At 43.7% G+C, this 21,671-nt stretch overlaps 1 protein-coding gene across 5 annotated transcripts in view; it reads left to right on the forward strand.

Annotated features, from left to right (window-relative positions):
• Positions 1–17,340, forward strand: part of SYT17 (synaptotagmin 17) — a 112,498-nt gene extending 95,158 nt beyond the window's left edge. For 4 of the 5 annotated variants that reach the window (XM_073362318.1, XM_073362321.1, XM_073362319.1 and 1 more), the window contains one exon: positions 16,019–17,340. In XM_073362318.1, coding sequence (XP_073218419.1) covers positions 16,019–16,215 — 197 coding nt within the window. In that variant the 3' untranslated portion in view covers positions 16,216–17,340. The remainder of the gene's footprint in view (positions 1–16,018) is intronic. The other variant, XR_012161138.1, reaches the window with a different exon arrangement.
• Positions 17,341–21,671: the final 4,331 nt, after the last annotated feature.

Consider the following 21,671-nt stretch of genomic DNA (forward strand, 5'->3'; position numbering starts at 1 on the left):
TGATTGGGCCTATTCTCATGTGAAATTGCATGTATTCACTTTACCAACTTCTGTTTTAAATTGAAAAATTGGTATAGCTAGTATTTTGTTCTGACTCATTCTGGGATCATATTTCCTGTGGTGTCATTTCTGGCTGTATTCAAGATCTTGACAGGTGTCTGTGCTTACACATTTCTTGCTACTTAGGAGTCCCAGCACTGTGCCATAGGGTCCCTTGTCCTTCCTCCCAAGAATATGTAGTAGCGACAGTAGCATGTGTAGGAGAAACTTTTAGGGCTTGTGTAGCATTACCAGCATTACCATGAGTAGATGACATTCAATGTGAACTGGAGGTGGAAATTCCAGAATATAATCACTGCACTGATAGAGGCTGCCTCCCATTTGACCCAAATGGCTAGGCAAAAATTCAGGGTCTAGTAAGTTGTTCCCGTTAGGAGGAGAAATTGGTGACGGGTATTTTTTTGGTGCGATTTTATTTGTTTGCAAAGAATGTACAAAACCCTGTGTCTCTGAACATCCAAGGAATCAAATAGCAGGAAACAGTGTCTTTTGCTGACAGCACCAAGAGCACTCTTCTCAGCCTGCACCACTGTTCCAAAAACCTCTCCCCATATTTCTTCCAGGGTCAGCCATGTGCTTTCAGCTGTTCCTTCAGGCACGCTCTCTCTCTCTCCTTCCCCCAGATTTTTTGTCTGTTCTGTCTACGCATCCCCCACCCCCTTACCCAAAACAATATTCAACAAAACTCCTGGGTGGGTCCACATACTCTTTCTCTTAGGTGAGGGCTCTCATAGGTTCCAAGGCCAGAAAGGACCATTCTGATAATCTAGTCTTATCTCCTACATAGCACAGGCCAGAGAACTTTCCCAAAAGAATTCCTAGAGCAGATCTTTTAGAAAAACGTCCAATCTTGATTTAAAAATTGCCACTGATGGAGAATCCACCACAACCCTTTTTAAATTATTCCAACACTTAATTAGCCTTACTGTTAAAAATTCACTCCTTATTTCCAGTCTGAATTTGTCTACCTTCAACTTCCAGCCATTGGATTGTTACACCTTTCTCTGCTAGATTGAAGAGCCCATTATTAAATATTTGTTGCCCTTGTAGGTACTTAAAGACTGTAATCAAGTCACCCTTTAACCTTCTCTTTGTTAAGCTAAATAGATTGAGTTCCTTGAGTCTATCGCTATAAAGCATGTTTTCTAATCCTTTAATCATTCTTGTGGCTCTTCTCTGAACCCTCTCCAATTTTTCAACATCCTTGAATTGTTGACACCGGAACTGGACGCAGTATTGCACCAGTGCCAAATACAGAGGTAAAATAACTTCTCTACTCCTACTCAAGATTCCCCTGTTTATGCATCCAAAGATCACATTAGGCCTTTTGGCCACAGTATCACGGTGGGAGCTCATGTTCGGCTAATTATCCACTTTCCACCCCCAAAATCTTTTTCAGAGTCACTGCTTCCCAGAGATAGAGACTCCCATCCTGTAAATATGGCCTCCATTCTTTGTTCTGAGATTCCTCCGCCTCCTGGAACCGCACCTCTCTGAGCCTTGAGTACGCCTGTCTCTCGCCGTGGGCCACCTCAGGGAGTCTACTCACTCTGGACCCCCGGGGCCTCTACCCCCAGAGGGAATAATGCATCTCTGATCTCTAGACCGGAGTGACTCTCGGCCAGTGTAAAACAGAAAGATTTATTGAGCATCTGAACTCAGCACAGGAAACTCTCTGGGCCCTCAGGGCTAGCATCCCTCAGCACAGTACATCTAGGTCTCTCCTCCATCCAGGTGGGCTCTGGCTGCTCTCTCTCCCCAGTCCAGCAGCCCCCTCCTTCCAGCTTAGGCATCCTATATCACCGTACCCCAACAGTTCCTCCCAGGTCCCTTTGTCTTCCATCCCAGGTAAACAGGTCACTGGGGCCCTCTCGCCTCTGACCTTTGTTCCCCTCTGGCTGGAACTGGTTGGTCAGGTCACCAGGGTCCTCTCTCCTCAGCCCATTGTCCTCCAGCTGGCCAGAACTGGCGTCCTTCCAAGCTGGGCTGGGCCTCCTGGTCATCAGGTCACTGGTTGCTAGGGTCTCCCATCTCCAGGCCATTGTCCTGGGACCCAGCTGCTAGGCGAGGTCACACCTGGTCCTCTGCAACAACAAACCCTCTCCCACCACCTTGTTAAACATGCAGCACACAGGGGAATAGTTAAACATGAATAGCACACACTATTTATGTAAAACACTACAAAATTCCCCAACTTTGTCACACTCTGTATTAGTGAACTGTCCTCTTCATTATTTACCACTCCCTCAATTATTGTGTCATCTGCAAACTTTGTCAGTGATGATTTTATATTTTCTTCCAAGTCATTGATAAAAATGTTAAATAGCACAGGGCCAAGAACTGACCCCTGTGAGACCCTACTAGAAGCACACCCATTTGATGATGATTCCCCATTTACAATTATATTTTGAGACCTATCTGGTAGCCAGCTTTAATCCATTTAATGTGTGCCATGTTAATTTTATATTGTTCTAGTTTTTAATCAAAATATCCTGTGGTAGCAAGTCAAATACCTTACAGCAGTATAAACATATTACATCAACACTATTGCCTTGATCAACCAAATTTGTAATCTCACCAAAAATATATCCTGTCAAACTAACTGGATATTTTCCATAACCTCATGTTCATTAGCTTTAATTATATTACCCTTTTAACGTCTTTATTAATTGAATTCTGTATCGGCCTTATGCTTAGTTATGTTAATTGACTGGGGAATTCACACCTATCAATCTCAGTTGGGTTTTAACTTAAATCAAACCAAGGTTTCACTGAGCTCATAATCATATCATGGTAGTCAATGTTGCCCACAAAATCCAGTGCAGTACTTTTATAGGCTCAGTCAGGGAATTCCCAGGGCCATGCCTGAATTTCACATTCCAAATATGCAGTGTTGCTGTCGTCATGTTGGTCCCAGGGCGTTAGAGAGAGACGGTTGGTGAGGTAGTATCTTTTACTAGACCAACTTCATACACCAGCAGCCAACCCTTTTTTGAGAATCCCGTGGGCAATTGCATATTTTGAGTTTTCTTTTGTCCAGATGCTGTGCAGGCCAATGTATGGGGTTGTCTTTGCAGCAGGACCAGGAGCAGGAAATAATTTTGCCAAGGCAGAGTTTCCTTAAGTTGGTTAGTATTGTTATCCTGTGGGGGGCAGCAGCTGGATGATAGAGACGTATTGCTTAGAAAGCATTGCACTCTCTGCACCATCAATCCCAGCAGCCCAACATTAGCACAAGCGTTCAATGACTAGCTATGGAGATTAAAATTCCATCTGCAGTTTAACATTAGCAGATGTTGCAGAGAGTAGCTTAATGAAGGAAAATTCTGAGAAATGAATTTTACATTCAGTTCACAGACTCACTTAGACCAAATCCATAAATGTCAAACCACTGCCTCTTGTCTCTGATTTTCTTTTTTCTCTGATAAATGATATAGGCTGAATTCTAGTTACACTGAAGTTGTTGACTTCAATAGAGTTGCCTCAGCATAGCTGAAGGCAGAATTTGTTCCATACTCGTGAATCAGTTGTTGGGACCATAAGCTGGGAAACTGAGTCATGAGTCCACCCTATTCAGGCTTAAATTTTCATCTTTATTTATAAAATGCAGACGGAATCCTTATCAGTTGTAGTGTCTGAACATATATTTATGCCAGATGATAAGACGGAATAGGTAGAGGCCCATGTAACTGAATTCTGGGGTACTGGGAAGTTCTCCTGTACTTCACAAGGGTTGTTGATGCGTCAGGTCTGGTCCTTCTGTCTCATTACTTCATTATCTAGTCTGTTATTTCTCCTGTTAGGGCTCCTCCTTTGCATACCTTTCTACGTTTACATATTCATTAGCTTTTCTCCAATCAGCATTAAGCATTTGTCTTATGTAACCATACTGTACATATGAGCAAGCATCAATTTACACAGCTTTTGCTGTTTATACCATTTTCATTGCATTATGTATTCATGTCATCTTGCCGTTATTTTTCCCAGGAAAGGGGACTTTTAGCATTACAGGGATGTATATTGATCATGCTAATTAACTTTGCTTTTGACCTAAAACACAACATATGCCATGAACAAACCATCCCTTGTTCTGCCAGCAATAGCATTATTTAAGAAAATCTATGTAAGAGGGGAAAAATAGCAAAATAACACTCAAGCCAGACAAAGTAAGGCTGAGGCTTTGGCTGAGACAAGTGTTACCTTATCTAAACTCATTCACTTTCCATAATTATAAGTTATTAAAGTATAACTAATTAAGCTCTTAATTTTACCATTTAGCAGTTCTTAATCTTTATGTTTCAGTATCATAATTTAATATATGTATATCAACATAACCCTTAATATATTTGGGGGGGGGAAAGGTTAGCGAGTACTGTGGCTTTAAAATGACACGATTTCTTTGTCATCTTCACATGCGGGTTTTCAAGGGACTTTCCATGCCACGTCCAACATCATGGTTTTTTGTCTGTAATCTTGCTATGAGGGGTGCTCTTTATTTTAGGGTCTTAATCGTTGTTCACCAGTAGCATATCATTAGTATCCCGTCGTGGCTGTATATTCTTAACTTTAAAAAAGAAAAGGAGTACTTGTGGCACCTTAGAGACTAACCAATTTATTAGAGCATAAGCTTTCGTGAGCTACAGCTCACTTCATCAGATGCATATCGTGGAAACTGCAGCAGACTTTATATATACAGAGAGAATATGAAACAATACCTCCTCCCACCCCACTGTTCTGCTGGTAATAGCTTATCTAAAGTGATCATCAGGTGGGCCATTTCCAGCACAAATCCAGGTTTTCTCACCCTCCACCCCCCCACACAAATTCACTCTCCTGCTGGTGATAGCCAACTTGATTGTTATGCACATTGTGTAAAGAGTTGTCACTTTGGATGGGCTATCACCAGCAGGAGAGTGAATTTGTGTGGGGGGGGTGGAGGGTGAGAAAACCTGGATTTGTGCTGGAAATGGCCCACCTGATGATCACTTTAGATAAGCTATTACCAGCAGGACAGTGGGGTGGGAGGAGGTATTGTTTCATATTCTCTCTGTATATATAAAGTCTGCTGCAGTTTCCACGATATGCATCTGATGAAGTGAGCTGTAGCTCACGAAAGCTTATGCTCTAATAAATTGGTTAGTCTCTAAGGTGCCACAAGTACTCCTTTTCTTTTTCGAATACAGACTAACACGGCTGTTACTCTGAAACCATTCTTAACTTTGTGATCTTTTCACTAACTAGCTTTTTAATATTGATGTCTGCAGTTCAAAAAGTACAGTTAATCCCTAATTTAGCCTAAGATTTCAGGTGCTCAGGAGTGTAAAGGAGAAAATGTCAACTGGCTTTAAAGAAGCTGTGCTAACTGGAGCACTGAACATTTCAGAGCAGGAGCGTGGTCTGGTAGTTAGGACAGGAGAGTCAGGAGACCTGGGGTTCTAATCTTGGCACTGACCTGCTTCTGGGGAACCTGGAAGTCTCTTTCCCTCCCCACCCTTTGTCTGTTTATCTGTCAGAAACTGAGATGTGGAGGGTCATACCTAGTGGTTGGAGCAGTGGCAGTTGGGACTAGTGGTGGATGAAATGGCAGTTGGGCTGGGAATCAGAGCTAGAGGTTAGAGCTGGAATAAGTAAACAAGAACAGGAACAAAGCAATCATAGGGCTGGGAGCTGGACTGGAGGAAGGACAGAACAGGGCTGGAGCAGCCTAAGGACTGGGGAGTCTGCCACCACTATCAGGCAGGGGAGAGTTAAAAACCATGAAGTTACATTGGGCAGACTGAGCTGCTGTTTTTCCTGTGAAGCTTAAATACCTGCCCTGTGAGTCAGGTCCTGACTTGTGGCCTGGCTGGAGCCTGGCACAGGAACGACTTCAGCCACGTACCGGATCAGGCTCTAGTTTGGGGATGACTCATCACCTCACATCATCGGGTAGGAATGTCACTTACTATGTGTTTGTACAACACCTAACATAGTGGGGCCCTGAACTCAGTTGGGTCCTTAAGATGCTATTGTAATACCAATAATATACATATAATAATTAATAAACTCTTATATAGCTTTAAAGCAAATTATTTGCATAACCAGGGGGTGGTCTCACCCAGAACAGCCCCAGGGAACTAAAAGATGAAACTGGAGTTTTGCTAAATAGAGTTTGGGAAAAAATTAGGTTTATATTGTACTGATAAAAATAGAAAAACTTCAGGGTTTTCTTATTCTGTTTTGGTTTCCTTTTGCCCATGTAGTTTGCTTGGCTGTGTTTGGGTAGGTAGGAAATGGCCCCAGGGCAGTGTTGGACTGGCTCCATTGTCATACTGGGTGTACTGTCAGAGTTGTGGTGCAATTTCTTGTGGCAGATATGTGCATGTGATGTGCACAAAGCAGCACTTAATTATTTAAAGGCTTTTAAAATATGCAATGTGAAAGCAAATACATTAAACAAAACTTTGGTAAAATTTGTTAGGAAATGAATTACGTACGGTAGAGACGAATTAATGGGGAATTCAGATTAACTGAGGGGAAACGTTCCATTTGAAGCAAGGAGGGACTCCTGAAGCTACTGAAATTATATCATGGATGATAAACTAATAAGGATTCATTCATTTCATTATTTTCTCTCTTATTGTTTTCCTTTGGAGTTAAACAGTTTAGTACAGCATCTCTTTATGTAATTGATTTAGGGCTTGATCCTGAGAGAAGTTGATTAGAACGTGCAAGTCCCATTGACTTTTGAGATCAGGTGCTTAATAAATAATTCCATTTATTAATTTTAAATTATTTTGTTACTTGGGTATTGAACCTGTTCGCCTGCAGGGGGCAGCAGAGTTCCTGCTTGTTTATACGTAACGCTTGATACAGTAATTGCTAAATAACTCAGTTTGACATATTTTTCTTATATTAGGATATATAAATATAGATATATGTGTTTACTGCCCCAGCTCAACAAGGTACTTAAGCCTCTGCCTGACTGTAAGCAGGTAAATAGCCTCACTGACTTTAGTGGCCCCATTGATTTCAGTGGAACTGCTCATTTGCTTAAAGTTAGGCACATACTTAAGTACCTTGCTGAATGAGGACCTCTGTGCAGATTATTTCATAACTATTATGATCATTCAAAGGAGGAATCTCTATTTTAATACCAACTTATTAAAATCTGTGCTTGCTAATGCTTTCCAATCCAACTTTTCAATGAGACTTGCTTAAATTGAACGTCTTGTTTGATAAGAAAAATGATATCACAGGCAAGTCAGTGGAAGTTCTGTGCAAGAATGGCAGGATCATGCCCTTAAATCTGTACTGTACAGGCAAAATATTCAGTATGCAAAAGTCAGCTTAATATTACATAGTGGCAAACATGCTGAGCCCAGTGGATTTGATTTTTATGGTAATGCAAACGGAAGAGGTCTCTAATGAGCTAGGTACCGTTTCCATTGGTTTTCTGGGGAGCCTGGAGTGCACAAGCAGTTAATTCGCTCATCCTATCTGCTTTCTACCCCATCCCCACATGTAGTTGATTCATTTTCCATTATGCACACTCCATGGGGTGTATTTTCAAATTGAGCATGAGCCAAAAAAGAGCCGTCTCTCCTCTAAAAGAGGAAAGTACTGTAGTGTTTTAAACAACCATTTATTTTAATTGTACTGGATCTAAGGGCACTGTATGCAGCTGGCTGGGCACTGTTGTTATAACTATGCCATTTGGGTGGTTTTCTCCTTAAAGTTGTTTTACTGCTTCCCTTTTATTGCACTTCTCAATTAGGCCTTGCCTACATTGTTAGGTTCTTTTTGCACCATTAGTGTTTGACACCTGGGTAAATTGCACCCTTGCAAGTCATCTTTTACACCGGCACAGCCTATGCACAAGTTTGAGTTACATCTGTGTAGCTAGAGGAGGCTGGAATGAGTCACTTTGCCCACAGGCTAACTGGCCTTGTAAGAAAGAAACCTCCTTAAACCATTAGCAACATTTACCAAATGAAAAGCAATTGCAAATAATCAGGAGACAGGATTGTCTGCATGGGTGTTTTTTAGAAGACCAGTGAGATCATGGAGAAGTCTTTGAATAGGGCAGTGGGCACACAAAACCAGATCTGAGAAAGTTCTGCACCCACCAGCTCCCATTGTGACAGTAGGTGCAGATTTTCAGAAGAGCTCAGCCAACCCCCCCCCCCCCCCCCCCGTGCATCATGCTGAGCTCTTTTGAGAATGTGGCCTAAAGGGTCTGAGAATGCCACAGGAGAGAGTTTACTTCACTGGAGGTCATGGGTGCACAGGTCCCATTAAATGTTCTGTGCCAAATGAAGTTGTGACCTTAGTGAAATGTTCCTATTCACTAAGGAAAACACACTGCCCTGTATTCACTGAGGCCTTCTTAGCAGTGAAGCTATATGGTTCCAATGCACAGGGGACAAGAGATGTCACGTAGACTGCTCCCCAGCACACAGCTTTGTGGGGACCCCTGTGTCGCAGCGTGCAGAGAGAGGGCTGGTGGGGGCAATGCATGGGCTGGCTAGGAGATGAACATGGCTGGGAATGTGCTGCTGCTTGAATCTCCCAATGGCCAGTACCAGGGGGCTCTGCATTAGGAACATGCACAGCACTGAAGTAGCCTGTTAGAGCCATTCAGCAGATACTCTGCAGGCTTGGAAGGAGGTCTCTCCACACATCTACCCAGTGCCTGGCCTGGCTACTCAGACTGGACACTGGGCATGGAAGGTGGGCAATGTCATCAGGAGTACTTACATGAGGGCTCGTGGGAGGTAGGAGTTACGTGGCTGGATCCATTGGTCCCAATCCTTCACAACTGAATTTGGAGAAAACCTCATCACAGTGCACAAAGTCTAATCAATACTTTAGTTAGGAAAAAAGCATTTAGGAAGAACACAAGTAAATATATAATATACAAATATGTTATTTGCACCATATTGTTCATCCTTAAAAATGCAGTCCTTTTAGTGCACAGAAATGAACACAATTTTCATGTATACTTCAACATTTCCATGAAAAGGGTAAGGGGACCCTTTTTATTCCAGAATGACCAGCTGCAGTATGTGCAGATACAGATGGAATTAGTTTGATTAGCACAGTATGTTGTCACCTGTTTTCTTCTTTTTTTAATTGCTTTTTGCTCTATCTTGGCCTCGAAATGGATGCTGTTGTCACAGCAATGACTACTATCGTGTAGAAATACCTCATGGGATCTGGTTGTGCAATTTCTGTTAGGAAGAGAGATTATTAAAATGGAAAATAAATGTCTACCTCGTCATAACCAGAGCTTGACTGAGTTTGGAGGAATCCAGAGAAAATGACTTTATTTTATGCTTTAAAAAGCCCTGCCGGGTTATCAGGTTTGCAGACCTATAACCAGTTTAATTGAAGTCTTTAAATCAAGTGTTGAAGACAGAGGTTAGTGGCCTACGACAGGAGTGGGGGGGTGCGGTTCTGTAGCCTACTGTGTGAAGTTGTAAGAATGCTTGATAGAAATCTTGTAGGTGTTTGTCTCTGTCTGAGGGGTTGGAGCAAATGCGGTTGTATCGCAGAGCTTGGCTGTAGACAATGGATCGTGTGGTGTGGGCAGGGTGAAAGCTGGAGGCATGTCGGTAGGAATAGCGATCAGTAGGTTTCCTGACCGCTATTTCTACCTCCAGCTTTCACCCTGCCCACACCACACGATCCATTGTCTACAGCCAAGTTCTGCGATACAACCGCATTTGCTCCAACCCCTCAGACAGAGACAAACACCTACAAGAGCTGCCTCGTCTGAAGCAATCCCAATTATGAGTGCTTATGTGCTTCACTCTGGTGCACAAGGGAGGCGGAAAGAGAGCTGGAGCCTCTTCCCCGTGCCTGAAGGCAGGTAGGCTGGATATATCCATAGTACGCAGGGCAGTTGTCTCACTCAGAACATCCCTGTGTGTCTGGGGCACTTTTATCTCCTCTGCTAGCACCGATGTGACCATTAGAAGCCATTGCTCGTTGTCTGATAATGGATGCTGCTGGTCAGCTTCTCTCACCTCTCCCTGTGCCTGGCCAGAGTAATTCCTGTCACAGAGGTTGTGCTCAGTGGCATCACTGTGCCAGCTAGGATTGCTTGTGTCTTGTGTCGTACCTTGGCAAAACTATAATTCTCTTAATGTGAATAAATAGATCAGAGACCTGCAAGTGTGTATAATGGGACAAACCTAGCAATGGCCGTGTCTGAAGCAGCTGAGTGTCTTCACCAGCACTCTGAGTATATACACGTTGGGAAAGGAGAGCATGTGCTATTTGCCCTTTAAAGCAACCCTCTGTGTGTGCAATTACTAAGAGAGCATAAATAGTGTAGAGAAGGGAGAATGGCTAGCACACCCTTATCAATGCACCAGGCAGTGCTTAATCAGCATGCTGATAAAGGAAGTTCTACTTCTAAAGCAGGTAATGAACAACAGTTTCTTCCTCTGTAGTTGAGAGATGAAGTACATTATAACATACACCCAGTGAGGGAAACCTGTCACACATCTAACTGGTACAATCTGCGGGACAGCTGGTGCAGGCTACAAAGATCCCATTTTTATTTTGAGCTTCTCTTACCCCTGTGTATGGAGTCTTCCAGTTTCCCTTCCCAAGCTGTTCTTGTAAGAAACAAAATTAGCAGGAAAAGAAATTCAGTGCTTGGATCTGATTAAAAAGAGGCTTAATTTCACAGCTGTATCTTTAGAGCCTTCTGATTGGTGGTGCCTGTTAAGCAGTTCTTTTCCTCTGAGCCATTACAGATTGTTTACCAAGCAAATGCTGACAGTTTTAACAGTAGAATAAAACAATTCGCTCCCTATGATGAACTGCCTAGAATTTTAAAATGAGCTCATGGACTGATCAATTAACTTGAATTTTTGGCAGACAAAGATGTTTTATCTTAGCAAGCAGCAGCCTTTATTATCTCAAGGTGTGAATTCATTGAGACTGTTTGTAGGCATTATAGTAGAGGACAGGGCTATCTGTGGCAGTCCTAAAATGCCACCTGACTGAAGTAAGTCTAACGTCTAACACCAGGAAATTTCTGTTCCCCTTTTTCAGAAATCGTGGAACTGCACCAGCGCTAGCAATAATAGCAGCACTAATAATGGTGGTAGGAAGCTGTAGTATAATTAGCATATTGCTACCCTAAAGATTCCATATGCTAATTATCTGACTCTGCCAGATAAGCCCTGGAATTCTCCTTCGGCTGGGGGACGAGTGCTGTACCCTCAGGTAGTTCTCTTGGAATTAAAGAAAATGGTTTGAAATGTATATCCTTTAAAAGGCAAGGTTTCAACTTGTGCACTTAAAATCACTGGAATCCAATCTGCCTCGCATCAACAGAACAATAAGTGATCCCCACATTTTGAACTCAGCTACTCAGTTTACAGTCCCAACATTAACTGGTTGTTAAGAAACCTTTTATTGCCTGGAATACTTTGTATTTGCTAATCTGTGCTGTGATTAATTAGTGTAGAACATCCTATCCCTGATGGTTTAAATTACATGGTATTTTGTCTCAGGTTCTGCTTCTTCTTTTGTTGTTGAAACAAAGAGAAAAAATACCATTATAGAAGTTGGGTGGGGGTGTTTTTTGGGGGGGAATTTTGTTGTTGTTTTTTGCATGTTTGTTTACTGTCAGATAATAAATCCCCCTTGGTATCTTTCAGGCATTTCTCATAGTCCTGCTGGGTATGTTTGAGATGCTTTGCCTACTATGAGAACTCATTAATAACTCTGACAGGCTGTGTACTAGTTAAAGAGATGGATAGTCTGAAATTCTGCCTTGCATGCTGACGAGTGGCCATTCCACACAAAACGGGTGATTCTCATTACGCCATCCTTTCCTTTGCAGTAGCTCCCTTCGAGCGAATCGAGTTACTCGGATCTCCACTGGTGTAGCTGAGATCAGAATCTGACCTCCTGTCTTAGGGTTATAAATCAAATATAAATATTGATTGTAGTTTAAAGACACACACTTACGGCATTCAGAGTTTTAAAGTGGATTTTTCAAACACTGCCCTCCATGTTTGGAGCTCATATTGTTTCTATAGCACAGGTTCAGCAAAATGACGTTAACTGTTTCTAAACTGGGACTGTCAAGAATTTGAGAGAGAGAAAACTTTTATGCATTTTTGTAGTTTCAACTAGAAATATTCCAAAATAGTTTGGTAGAACATCAGTTACATCTGGATATACCGTAAGTATCAGAGAAGTTGGGAACCGCAACCAGAACCAGACCTCCCATGACCGATACTTTGCTAAATGAGCTTGTGGAAGGCACTCAGATACTATGGAGATGAAGGCGCTGTAAGAACATATACAGAATAGAATAGAGAAGTTAAAGACCATTAGGTCATTTAGTTCATCTTCCTGCCATTGTTGGGTTGTTCCTCATAGTACATTGCCTAATGTTTTGTTTCAGAATCTTGCATAAACATGGATAGGGCAAGTATTTTCCTCTGGGCTATTTGTTATTCTTTGAAAGTTTTGTAGAGCAAAGGTATAATTGCAAATGTGTAACATATTTAGACTAAGTTTTTCAGGGATGGGACTGGTTCTTGCTCTGCATGTGCCGGTGTAGCACAGTGGGGCACTGGTTTGCTGTTGTAATAGAAATAATTGAACACAGCGTTGCCAGAGTCTTTCCTGACGTGATAGACTGGGTTCTGTTTTAAGCAATATCTGTAGGTGTTTCTGTGTCACATTTTTGCCTTTATGACTTTTGGGGTGTCTCTCCTCCAGCAGCAGATGACAGTGACACTATATGTCCTCAGTACTGTAGTTTCAGATATAAAGTTAACAGATTTTTCAAGGCAGGCTGCTACAGCATTGAGTCTTTTCTGAAATACTGACCATGTGAAACTGTCCACTGAGACAAACTGCGCTCTCCGCTATAGACTCAAACCCACGTAGCCGAGAGTCGGGTCACTGCTTCCTTATAAACTCCCACCGCCACAAAAATCAAAATAGATAAACTTCCAAAGGGTGCATATACTGGGATTTGGGGAGCTAGTTGTTAGGTTTGCCTGAGCTGATGGCTGAATGGTTTAAGCGTGTGGTTTGAAAGATTTAGACTCACAGATCTGGATTCTAATAGGACGAAAGCAGCCTTTAATTCTGTGCCTGCTGTATACCCCTTTAAACGCAGTTCATTTCCATGGGGTTGAACGGTTAAATAAACACAGAATTTAGCCATCTGAGTTCCCTGCAGTTTACTGTGTGTGTCCAAAACCTAAAAGTAGACCCTCTCTGCCCTGTTTGGGCATGGAGTTAAAGCACCAGTGCCATTTATGTAATAAAGATAGAGTTTACCCAGATGTCCTGGGCCAATGGATGTTCAGTGATCACGCCAACCCCATTATGCAGCACAGAGTAGATGTATCCCACAAATATAGCCCAAATCTGGCTGGTGAGCATAGAAAAGGGGAGCTGGCATTATTCCCTGCTTCCCCGTAAGGAACATCATGCATTTGGAGAGCTGCAGGTTTAGAGGGAATGGCTTGCTGGTTGGGGGAGAGCTCCACTGGGAGTGCTGTGGGAGTTCATGCTGATAGCTGCGGCTGTATCTCCTGCTCCAGGGGTGTCAGGGTCCGGTATGTAAGCTGTGCCTACCTGTGCCATGAGGGGAGGAGGCCCCAGGGAACAGGGCAGAGGGACAGGTCTATGCCCTGTCCTTGCAAAACCCTGTTCCCCAGGTGATGATGAGTCAGGCATTGTGTCTGGAGATTCCTGAGTAAACTTCCCCCATCTGCAGATGGTACTTTGTATATGCAACCCTTTGACTGGCACTACTTCAGTTCAATCCCCTGCTTCTGCTTGCTCCTGTTTTAACATGCGAATAATGCCAAAGGCATAAACTAAGAATGTGTAACCCTAAATGGGATGTGACCAACCATGCCCAGGCAGGAACAGGGGGCTCAATTCTGCACTGGCTGAAGTTAATGGCAATATTGCTACTGACTTTGATGGGAGCCAGATTGGGCCCTGAGTTAACAGGTTGAGGCAGCATGATGTATTAGCCAAACGGACAGAAAAGGGGAAGCCCAGAGCTTCAGGCTCTGATTGTTTTCAAGCCAAAGGCCATCCATCTCTGCTGCATGCTAAGAAAAGTACATTATACATAGTTAATTAGCATTATTTACAGAGTGGTGTTAGTATAATAGCAAATATAGAAACATAAAAAGACACTTGTAGGGAATAGGGATAGAGCATCCAGTGCTTGGTAACTGGCTCCATTAATCCCCTGGAAGAGTTACATTCTACATCAGTTTATACTGGAAGACTAGAAATCCATCCAGTTTTAAAGATTTTTTGTTGATACTTCTGATTCTAGCCAGTGCCTGGGAATCCTCTGACTTTGGCTATGCCTACACTATGGAGCTTAGAGCAGCACAACTGTACCGTGCACCTGAGCCGCTGTAAGGTCTCCTGTGTAGCTGCTCTGTGCTGGTGGGAGAGGGCGTCTCCCACCAACATAGCGCTGTCCACACCGGCGCTTTTTTGGTGAAACTTATGTCAGTCAGGGGTGTGTTTTTTCACACTTCTGACTGACAAAAGTGCTAGTGTAGACAAAGCCTTTGGCTTTCTCAAACCCCTTCATCCACCTTCCTGCTGCACTGATGGAGGACTTTGTCCTGCAAGCTGCTGAGTGCCCTCAATCCAATCTCACAGGAGTGCTCCATGCTTTCCAGGGCCATGCCTTTATATTGCATAATGATGATTTCTGTTGCTGTGGGTGGGCATTTGTTCCACTAGGGGAGGTTAATAGAAGGAACAGGATATTAAGTTTATTCCTCCCTCTTTGTTGCTTAGCTGGACTATTCACAAGTAGCTCTAGTGATAATTACTGAAAATTGGCCCTTTATAGACATCACATTGGACAGCCTTGTCAAGTCTGATTGTTTTCTGTAGATCGAGATCTCTGGTCATTTTAACTAGCACATTTGCAACTAGAAAATGAAAGAAGTATATATAGCATCTGTTCACTTAAAATCCTTCACTATATTTACCTGTTTCATCCTTAGAGTGTGTTTGGACCAAAATTTCAACCTCTTTTTATATAAAAAAATTCTACTATAATTGTATCTGGGCTAGTTGTTTTCCCCTTACTTTTCCTGTTTGCTAAATATCACTGTAACAAGCTCTAATCTGTTGGCACCAAGGTATCTGTCTCAGATTAGAATCTTATTTTAATCTATAAAATAACATTTATTTTTTCCAAGCAGCTGACCAGGTCTGCATAACCTTTTTCATAGGCAAAAATGCTCGGGCATTATGCTTTCAATTTTTGCAAAGTCTTTTCCATACAATAACCAGAATTGTACATACCATATTCTATGCCCTGTCCTTGTCCTCTATGTGGCATATGGCCTAATGCAAAAATACATTTCATCACCGCAGACATCTACTGCAGGACGATTCCTTCTTCCCTTCTGTCAAAGGTGCTGCTAATCTTAGGACCTCACCCAAAACCCATCAAAGTCAGGAGGAGTCTTTTCCCATTGATTTCAGTCTCTGGGTTATGCCCGCACTGCATTACTCTGATGTTATTCTCTAGTGATGAAATCCTGGCCCTATTGAAGTCAATGGCAAAGCTCCCCAATCCGTGATGCAAGGATTTCACTCTTGAGGACCATTTGCTATTGAGCTCCTTTTTTGACTGCTCTAGATTCCCCATGAATCTTTCCCTTCTTTTGCTGCATTATTCTGCTCTTCGCTGTGCTGTGGGGATATGAGGATTCCTTGGTTTGTACATAAGTTCTGCAATTTACCTGGATTCATTCCTGTACAAATCCGACTGCGAAATGGCTCTTTGGATTTTAAAATGGTCCCTGCTGCCTGGTGGGATTTCTGCACTCACCAAATATGGTGTTAGTAACCTAGAGAAAGGCGGCTTTCTGTAGATGTGATGGGGATGTTTGTTGTAGGTGTTGATCTTGACCCGCTTTCGTTTCTGTTTCTTCAGTTTATGGCCACAACGTGAAAAGCAGCAATGACTTTGTTGGAAGGATTGTGATTGGTCAGTATTCGACAGGCTCACCAGAGTCAAACCACTGGCGTCGAATGCTCAATTCCCATCGGACAGCGGTGGAGCAATGGCACAGTCTGCGGTCCCGGGCTGAGTGTGATCGCGTCTCTCCAGCATCTCTTGAGGTGACGTGAGAATGGTCCTTCATCACCAACACAAGCAAACAACTGAGGAAAAAAAATCAAACCCACACACGCTCCCATGTGATTTCCATGGAATTGAAAGTAACTGTTACAGCTGCTGGTAACAAACTGGCTGTGTTAGCCTACGTGCCTCAGTGAACCTTCATAATGCAAACCATGTATCACTTGTTCATGTGCCCATTGTTTTCACAGGGTCACTACTAATGTGGCCTGTTGGACCTGTTACTACTTGCATCATCTGCTGCATCCACACCACTGTTTTTAATCCACGTACATTATAATGGAGACTATTCAAAAGGTCACTATTAACGCAGAAGCGTTCTTTACCTGCTCCAACGTATTGCAGAGCAGATTATAGGCTGATCTGCCATGGAGATTCTGAGTTAACTGAAAACTTTTTGAGTTGCCTCCGCTACCCTTACAGTACCGCTCCATGACTCATTTTATTGGAGATGTAAGTATTTGTGTGTTCTCTTTGGTGAATGTGGTAAATGGGCTAGAGTATTTTTTTTAAATGATAGAACATGTGGTAAAATCACTTCTAACTACAGTTTTGTCTTTGTACTTGTTCAACAAAATTAAACTCCTGTTAGTGTGTATTTGTGCCTTTGTGGGTCTGGGTGTGTGTATGTGTTTGTGTGTGTACATGTGCAGTGTTACACACACAGGCCCTCACATACAACCATGTATAACATAGAGCTAATGTTCTGTCAGTAATGAGACCCTGCCACTCTAATATAGCAATCTCTGTATGTAAAGTAGATAGAGTATGACATAGCAAAATAAACCTTTTCAATAAAGTGCATTCTGGAAAAGCCATGACAAGCTTTTAAAGACCTTTCTTATGTTGTGCAAAAGATCCGGCTTTGGGAGCTTTTGCAGATAAGAAAACCCAAAACAACACATGGTTTTAATTCCCTTCTTAGCAGGCTGCAGTGGGTCTTTCTGTGTTTTATGTACTAAACAAGATAGTTTTTCAAACCACTGAGTGAGTTTTAGCTACAGTCAAGCTGTCTGTTTTGCTGGATGCTTCTGTACATTTTTTCATGGCATATTGTCTGGTATGATGGAGAGTGTCTATTTATTGAAAATAAAGATCTATTTATTTGTGCCATGTATACTGAGGTGGTACTTATTAGCCCGACTCAGCTGTGTGTCCAATTTGGTCAGTTATGTCCATTGCACAACACAAAGAAAAGCCAAGTTGTTGGTCCTGATTTTCTTATCACTTACCCTGGATAAATCACGAGTAACTCCAGTGAAGTCAATGGAGTTATGCTGGTGTAAATCTGCTGCTGGAGGAGAATTCGAATTGCATATAGGTTCTGATCCAAAACCCATTAGGAATCGAACTCCAAAGGGCTTCCGATCAGGCCCACAGATCTCAACCCTTTACAGGATCAGGCCCATGGACTGACATTTTCATCTCTTTGGCTATCAAAATGGCCACATCAGCACAAAATTCTCATAAATCTCACCACTTTGTTTACAGAGTCCATATACAAATAAATAAATAATGGAATTAAAGGAAGCGTGACCTGATGGTTGGTTTTTGTTTTCTTTCTGTATCTCCATTTTAGAGGGAGAAATATCCCTCTTGTCTTCTGAAATGTTGTGATGGGAAGCCCCGGCCTGGAAGTGTGAGTTTGCTATGCTGCCACATCAATGCCTGTGGCCAATTCGAATGGTCAGAGACAGCCCTGGGGCTCTTAGCCTGCCCTTCATTCTGAATGTAATTCCTTAATAACCAGCCAGCCTTTCAGTCTGGAGGTGAAACAAAGGTGAAGGCTTGGGTCATCCCATGGCTCCATGCATAGCTGTATGCAGGCAGATACAGGTTCAGGCTCTAGCATCTCGATCTATGTGGAGTTGAAAGCCTTCAGAAAAGGTTCATAACATTCAGGAATAATGACAGGTTTCAGAGTAACAGCCGTGTTAGTCTGTATTCGCAAAAAGAAAAGGAGTACTTGCGGCACCTTAGAGACTAACCAATTTATTTGAGCATAAGCTTTCGTGAGCTACAGCTCACTTCATCGGATGCATACTGTGGAAAGAGTAGAAGATCTTTTTATACATACAAAGCATGAAAAAATACCTTCCCCCACCCCACTCTCCTGCTGGTAATAGCTTATCTAAAGTGATCACTCTCCTTACAATGTGTGTGATAATCAAGTTGGGATTTTTAAAAAAAATTCAATACTCCAAATAAGGCCCCAATCCTGCAAGCTGCTCCAAGCAGGCAGACCCACTGCACGCATGCAGATATCCATTGATTTCAATGGGGTTGGACTTCAGCGGGTGTCCATATGAGTGCAGGGGTCCACCCATTTGGGAAAACTTGCAGTGTCAGGGCTTAAATTAGCACGTCTATGCCCTGGTCTACACTAGGACTTTAGGTCGAATTTAGCAGCGTTAAATCGATGTAAACCTGCACCCATCCACACGATGAAGCCCTTTATTTCGACTTAAAGGGCTCTTAAAATTGATTTCCTTACTCCACCCCGACAAGTGGATTTTCGCTTAAATTGGCCTTGCCGGCTCGAATTTGGGGTACTGTGGACACAATTTGACGGTATTGGCCTCCGGGAGCTATCCCAGAGTGCTCCATTGTGACCGCTCTGGACAGCACTCTCAACTCAGATGCACTGGCCAGGTAGACAGGAAAAGAACCGCAAACTTTTGAATCTCATTTCCTGTTTGGCCAGCGTGGCAAGCTGCAGGTGACCATGCAGAGCTCATCAGCAGAGGTGACCATGATGGAGTCCCAGAATCGTAAAAGAGCTCCAGCATGGACCGAACGGGAGGTATGGGATCTGATCGCTGTTTGGGGAGAGGAATCCGTGCTATCAGAACTCCGTTCCAGTTTTCAAAATGCCAAAACCTTTGTCAAAATCTCCCAGGGCATGAAGGACAGAGGCCATAACAGGGACCCGAAGCAGTGCCGCGTGAAACTGAAGGAGCTGAGGCAAGCCTACCAGAAAACCAGAGAAGCGAACGGCCGCTCCGGGTCAGAGCCCCAAACATGCCGCTTCTATGATGAGCTGCATGCCATTTTAGGGGGTTCAGCCACCACTACCCCAGCCGTGTTGTTTGACTCCTTCAATGGAGATGGAGGCAACATGGAAGCAGGTTTTGGGGACGAAGAAGATGATGATGATGATGAGGTTGTAGATAGCTCACAGCAAGCAAGTGGAGAAACCGGTTTTCCCAACAGCCAGGAACTGTTTCTCACCCTGGACCTGGAGCCAGTACCCCCCGAACCCACCCAAGGCTGCTTCCTGGACCCGACAGGCGGAGAAGGGACCTCCGGTGAGTGTACCTTTTAAAATACTATACATGGTTTAAAAGCAAGCATGTGAAAGGATTACTTTGCCCTGGCATTGGCGGCTCTCCTGGATGTACTCCCAAAGCCTTTGCAAAAGGTTTCTGGGGAGGGCAGCCTTATTGCGTCCTTCATGGTAGGACACTTTACCACTCCAGACTAGTAACACGTACTCAGGAATCATTGTACAACAAAGCATTGCAGTGTATGTTTGCTGGCGTTCAAACAACATCCGTTCTTTATCTCTCTGTGTTATCCTCAGGAGAGTGAGATATAATTCATGGTCACCTGGTTGAAATAGAGTGCTTTTCTTCAGGGGACACTCAGAGGAGCCCATTCCTGCTGGGCTGTTTGCCTGTGGCTAAACAGAAATGTTCCCCACTGTTAGCCACAGGGAGGGGGGAGGGTTGAGGGGGTAGCCACGAGGTGGGGAGAGGCAAAATGCGACCTTGTAACGAAAGCACATGTGCTATGTATGTAATGTTAACAGCAAGGTTTGTCCTGAAAGAGTGTAGCCACTGTTTTATAAAATGTGTCTTTTTAAATACCGCTGTCCCTTTTTTTTTCTCCACCAGCTGCATGTGTTTCAATGATCACAGGATCTTCTCCTTCCCAGAGGCTAGTGAAGATTAGAAAGAAAAAAAACGCACTCGAGATGAAATGTTCTCCGAGCTCATGCTGTCCTCCTACACTGACAGAGCACAGACGAATGCGTGGAGGCAAATAATGTCAGAGTGCAGGAAAGCACAAAATGACCGGGAGGAGAGGTGGCGGGCTGAAGAGAGTAAGTGGCGGGCTGAAGAGAGTAAGTGGCGGGCTGAAGACAAGGCTGAAGCTCAAATGTGGCGGCAGCGTGATGAGAGGAGGCAGGATTCAATGCTGAGGCTGCTGGAGGACCAAACCAGTATGTTCCAGTGTATGGTTGAGCTGCAGCAAAGGCAGCTGGAGCACAGACTGCCACTACAGCCCCTGTGTAACCAACCACCCTCCTCCCCAAGTTCCATAGCCTCCACACCCAGACACCCAAGAACGCGGTGTGGGGGCCACTGGCCAACCAGCCACTCCGCCACAGAGGATTGCCCAAAAAAAAGAAGGCTGGCATTCAATAAATTTTAAAGTTGTAAACTTTTAAAGTGCTGTGTGGCATTTTCCTTCCCTCCTCCACCACCCCTCCTGGGCTACCTTGGTAGTCATCCCCCTATTTGTGTGATGAATGAATAAAGAATGCATGAATGTGAAGCAACAATGACTTTATTGCCTCTGCAAGCGGTGATCGAAGGGAGGAGGGGAGGGTGGTTAGCTTACAGAGAAGTAGAGTGAACCAAGGGGCGGGGGGTTTCATCAAGGAGAAACAAACAGAACTTTCACACCGTAGCCTGGCCAGTCATGAAACTGGTTTTCAAAGCTTCTCTGATGTGTACCGCGCCCTCCTGTGCTCTTCTAACCGCCCTGGTGTCTGGCCGCACGTAACCAGCAGCAGGCGATTTGCCTCAACCTCCCACCCCGCCATAAACGTCTCCCCCTTACTCTCACAGATATTGTGGCGCACACAGCAAGCAGTAATAACAGTGGGAATATTGGTTTCGCTGAGGTCTAAGCGAGTCAGTAAACTGCACCAGCGCGCCTTTAAACGTCCAAATGCACATTCTACCACCATTCTGCACTTGCTCAGCCTGTAGTTGAACAGCTCCTGACTACTGTCCAGGCTGCCTGTGTACGGCTTCATGAGCCATGGCATTAAGGGGTAGGCTGGGTCCCCAAGGATACATATAGGCATTTCAACATCCCCAACAGTTATTTTCTGGTCTGGGAAGAAAGTCCCTTCCTGCAGTTTTTGAAACAGACGAGAGTTCCTGAAGATGCGAGCGTCATGTACCTTTCCCGGCCATCCCACGTTGATGTTGGTGAAACGTCCCTTGTGATCCACCAGAGCTTGCAGCACTATTGAAAAGTACCCCTTGCGGTTTATGTACTCGCCGGCTTGGTGCTCCGGTGCCAAGATAGGGATATGGGTTCCGTCTATGGCCCCACCACTGTTAGGGAATCCCATTGCAGCAAAGCCATCCACTTTGACCTGTACATTTCCCAGGGTCACTACCCTGGATATCAGCAGATCTTTGATTGC

Source organism: Lepidochelys kempii, chromosome 10, assembly GCF_965140265.1.
Source record: "Lepidochelys kempii isolate rLepKem1 chromosome 10, rLepKem1.hap2, whole genome shotgun sequence".
Classification (NCBI taxonomy): Eukaryota; Metazoa; Chordata; order Testudines; family Cheloniidae; genus Lepidochelys; species Lepidochelys kempii.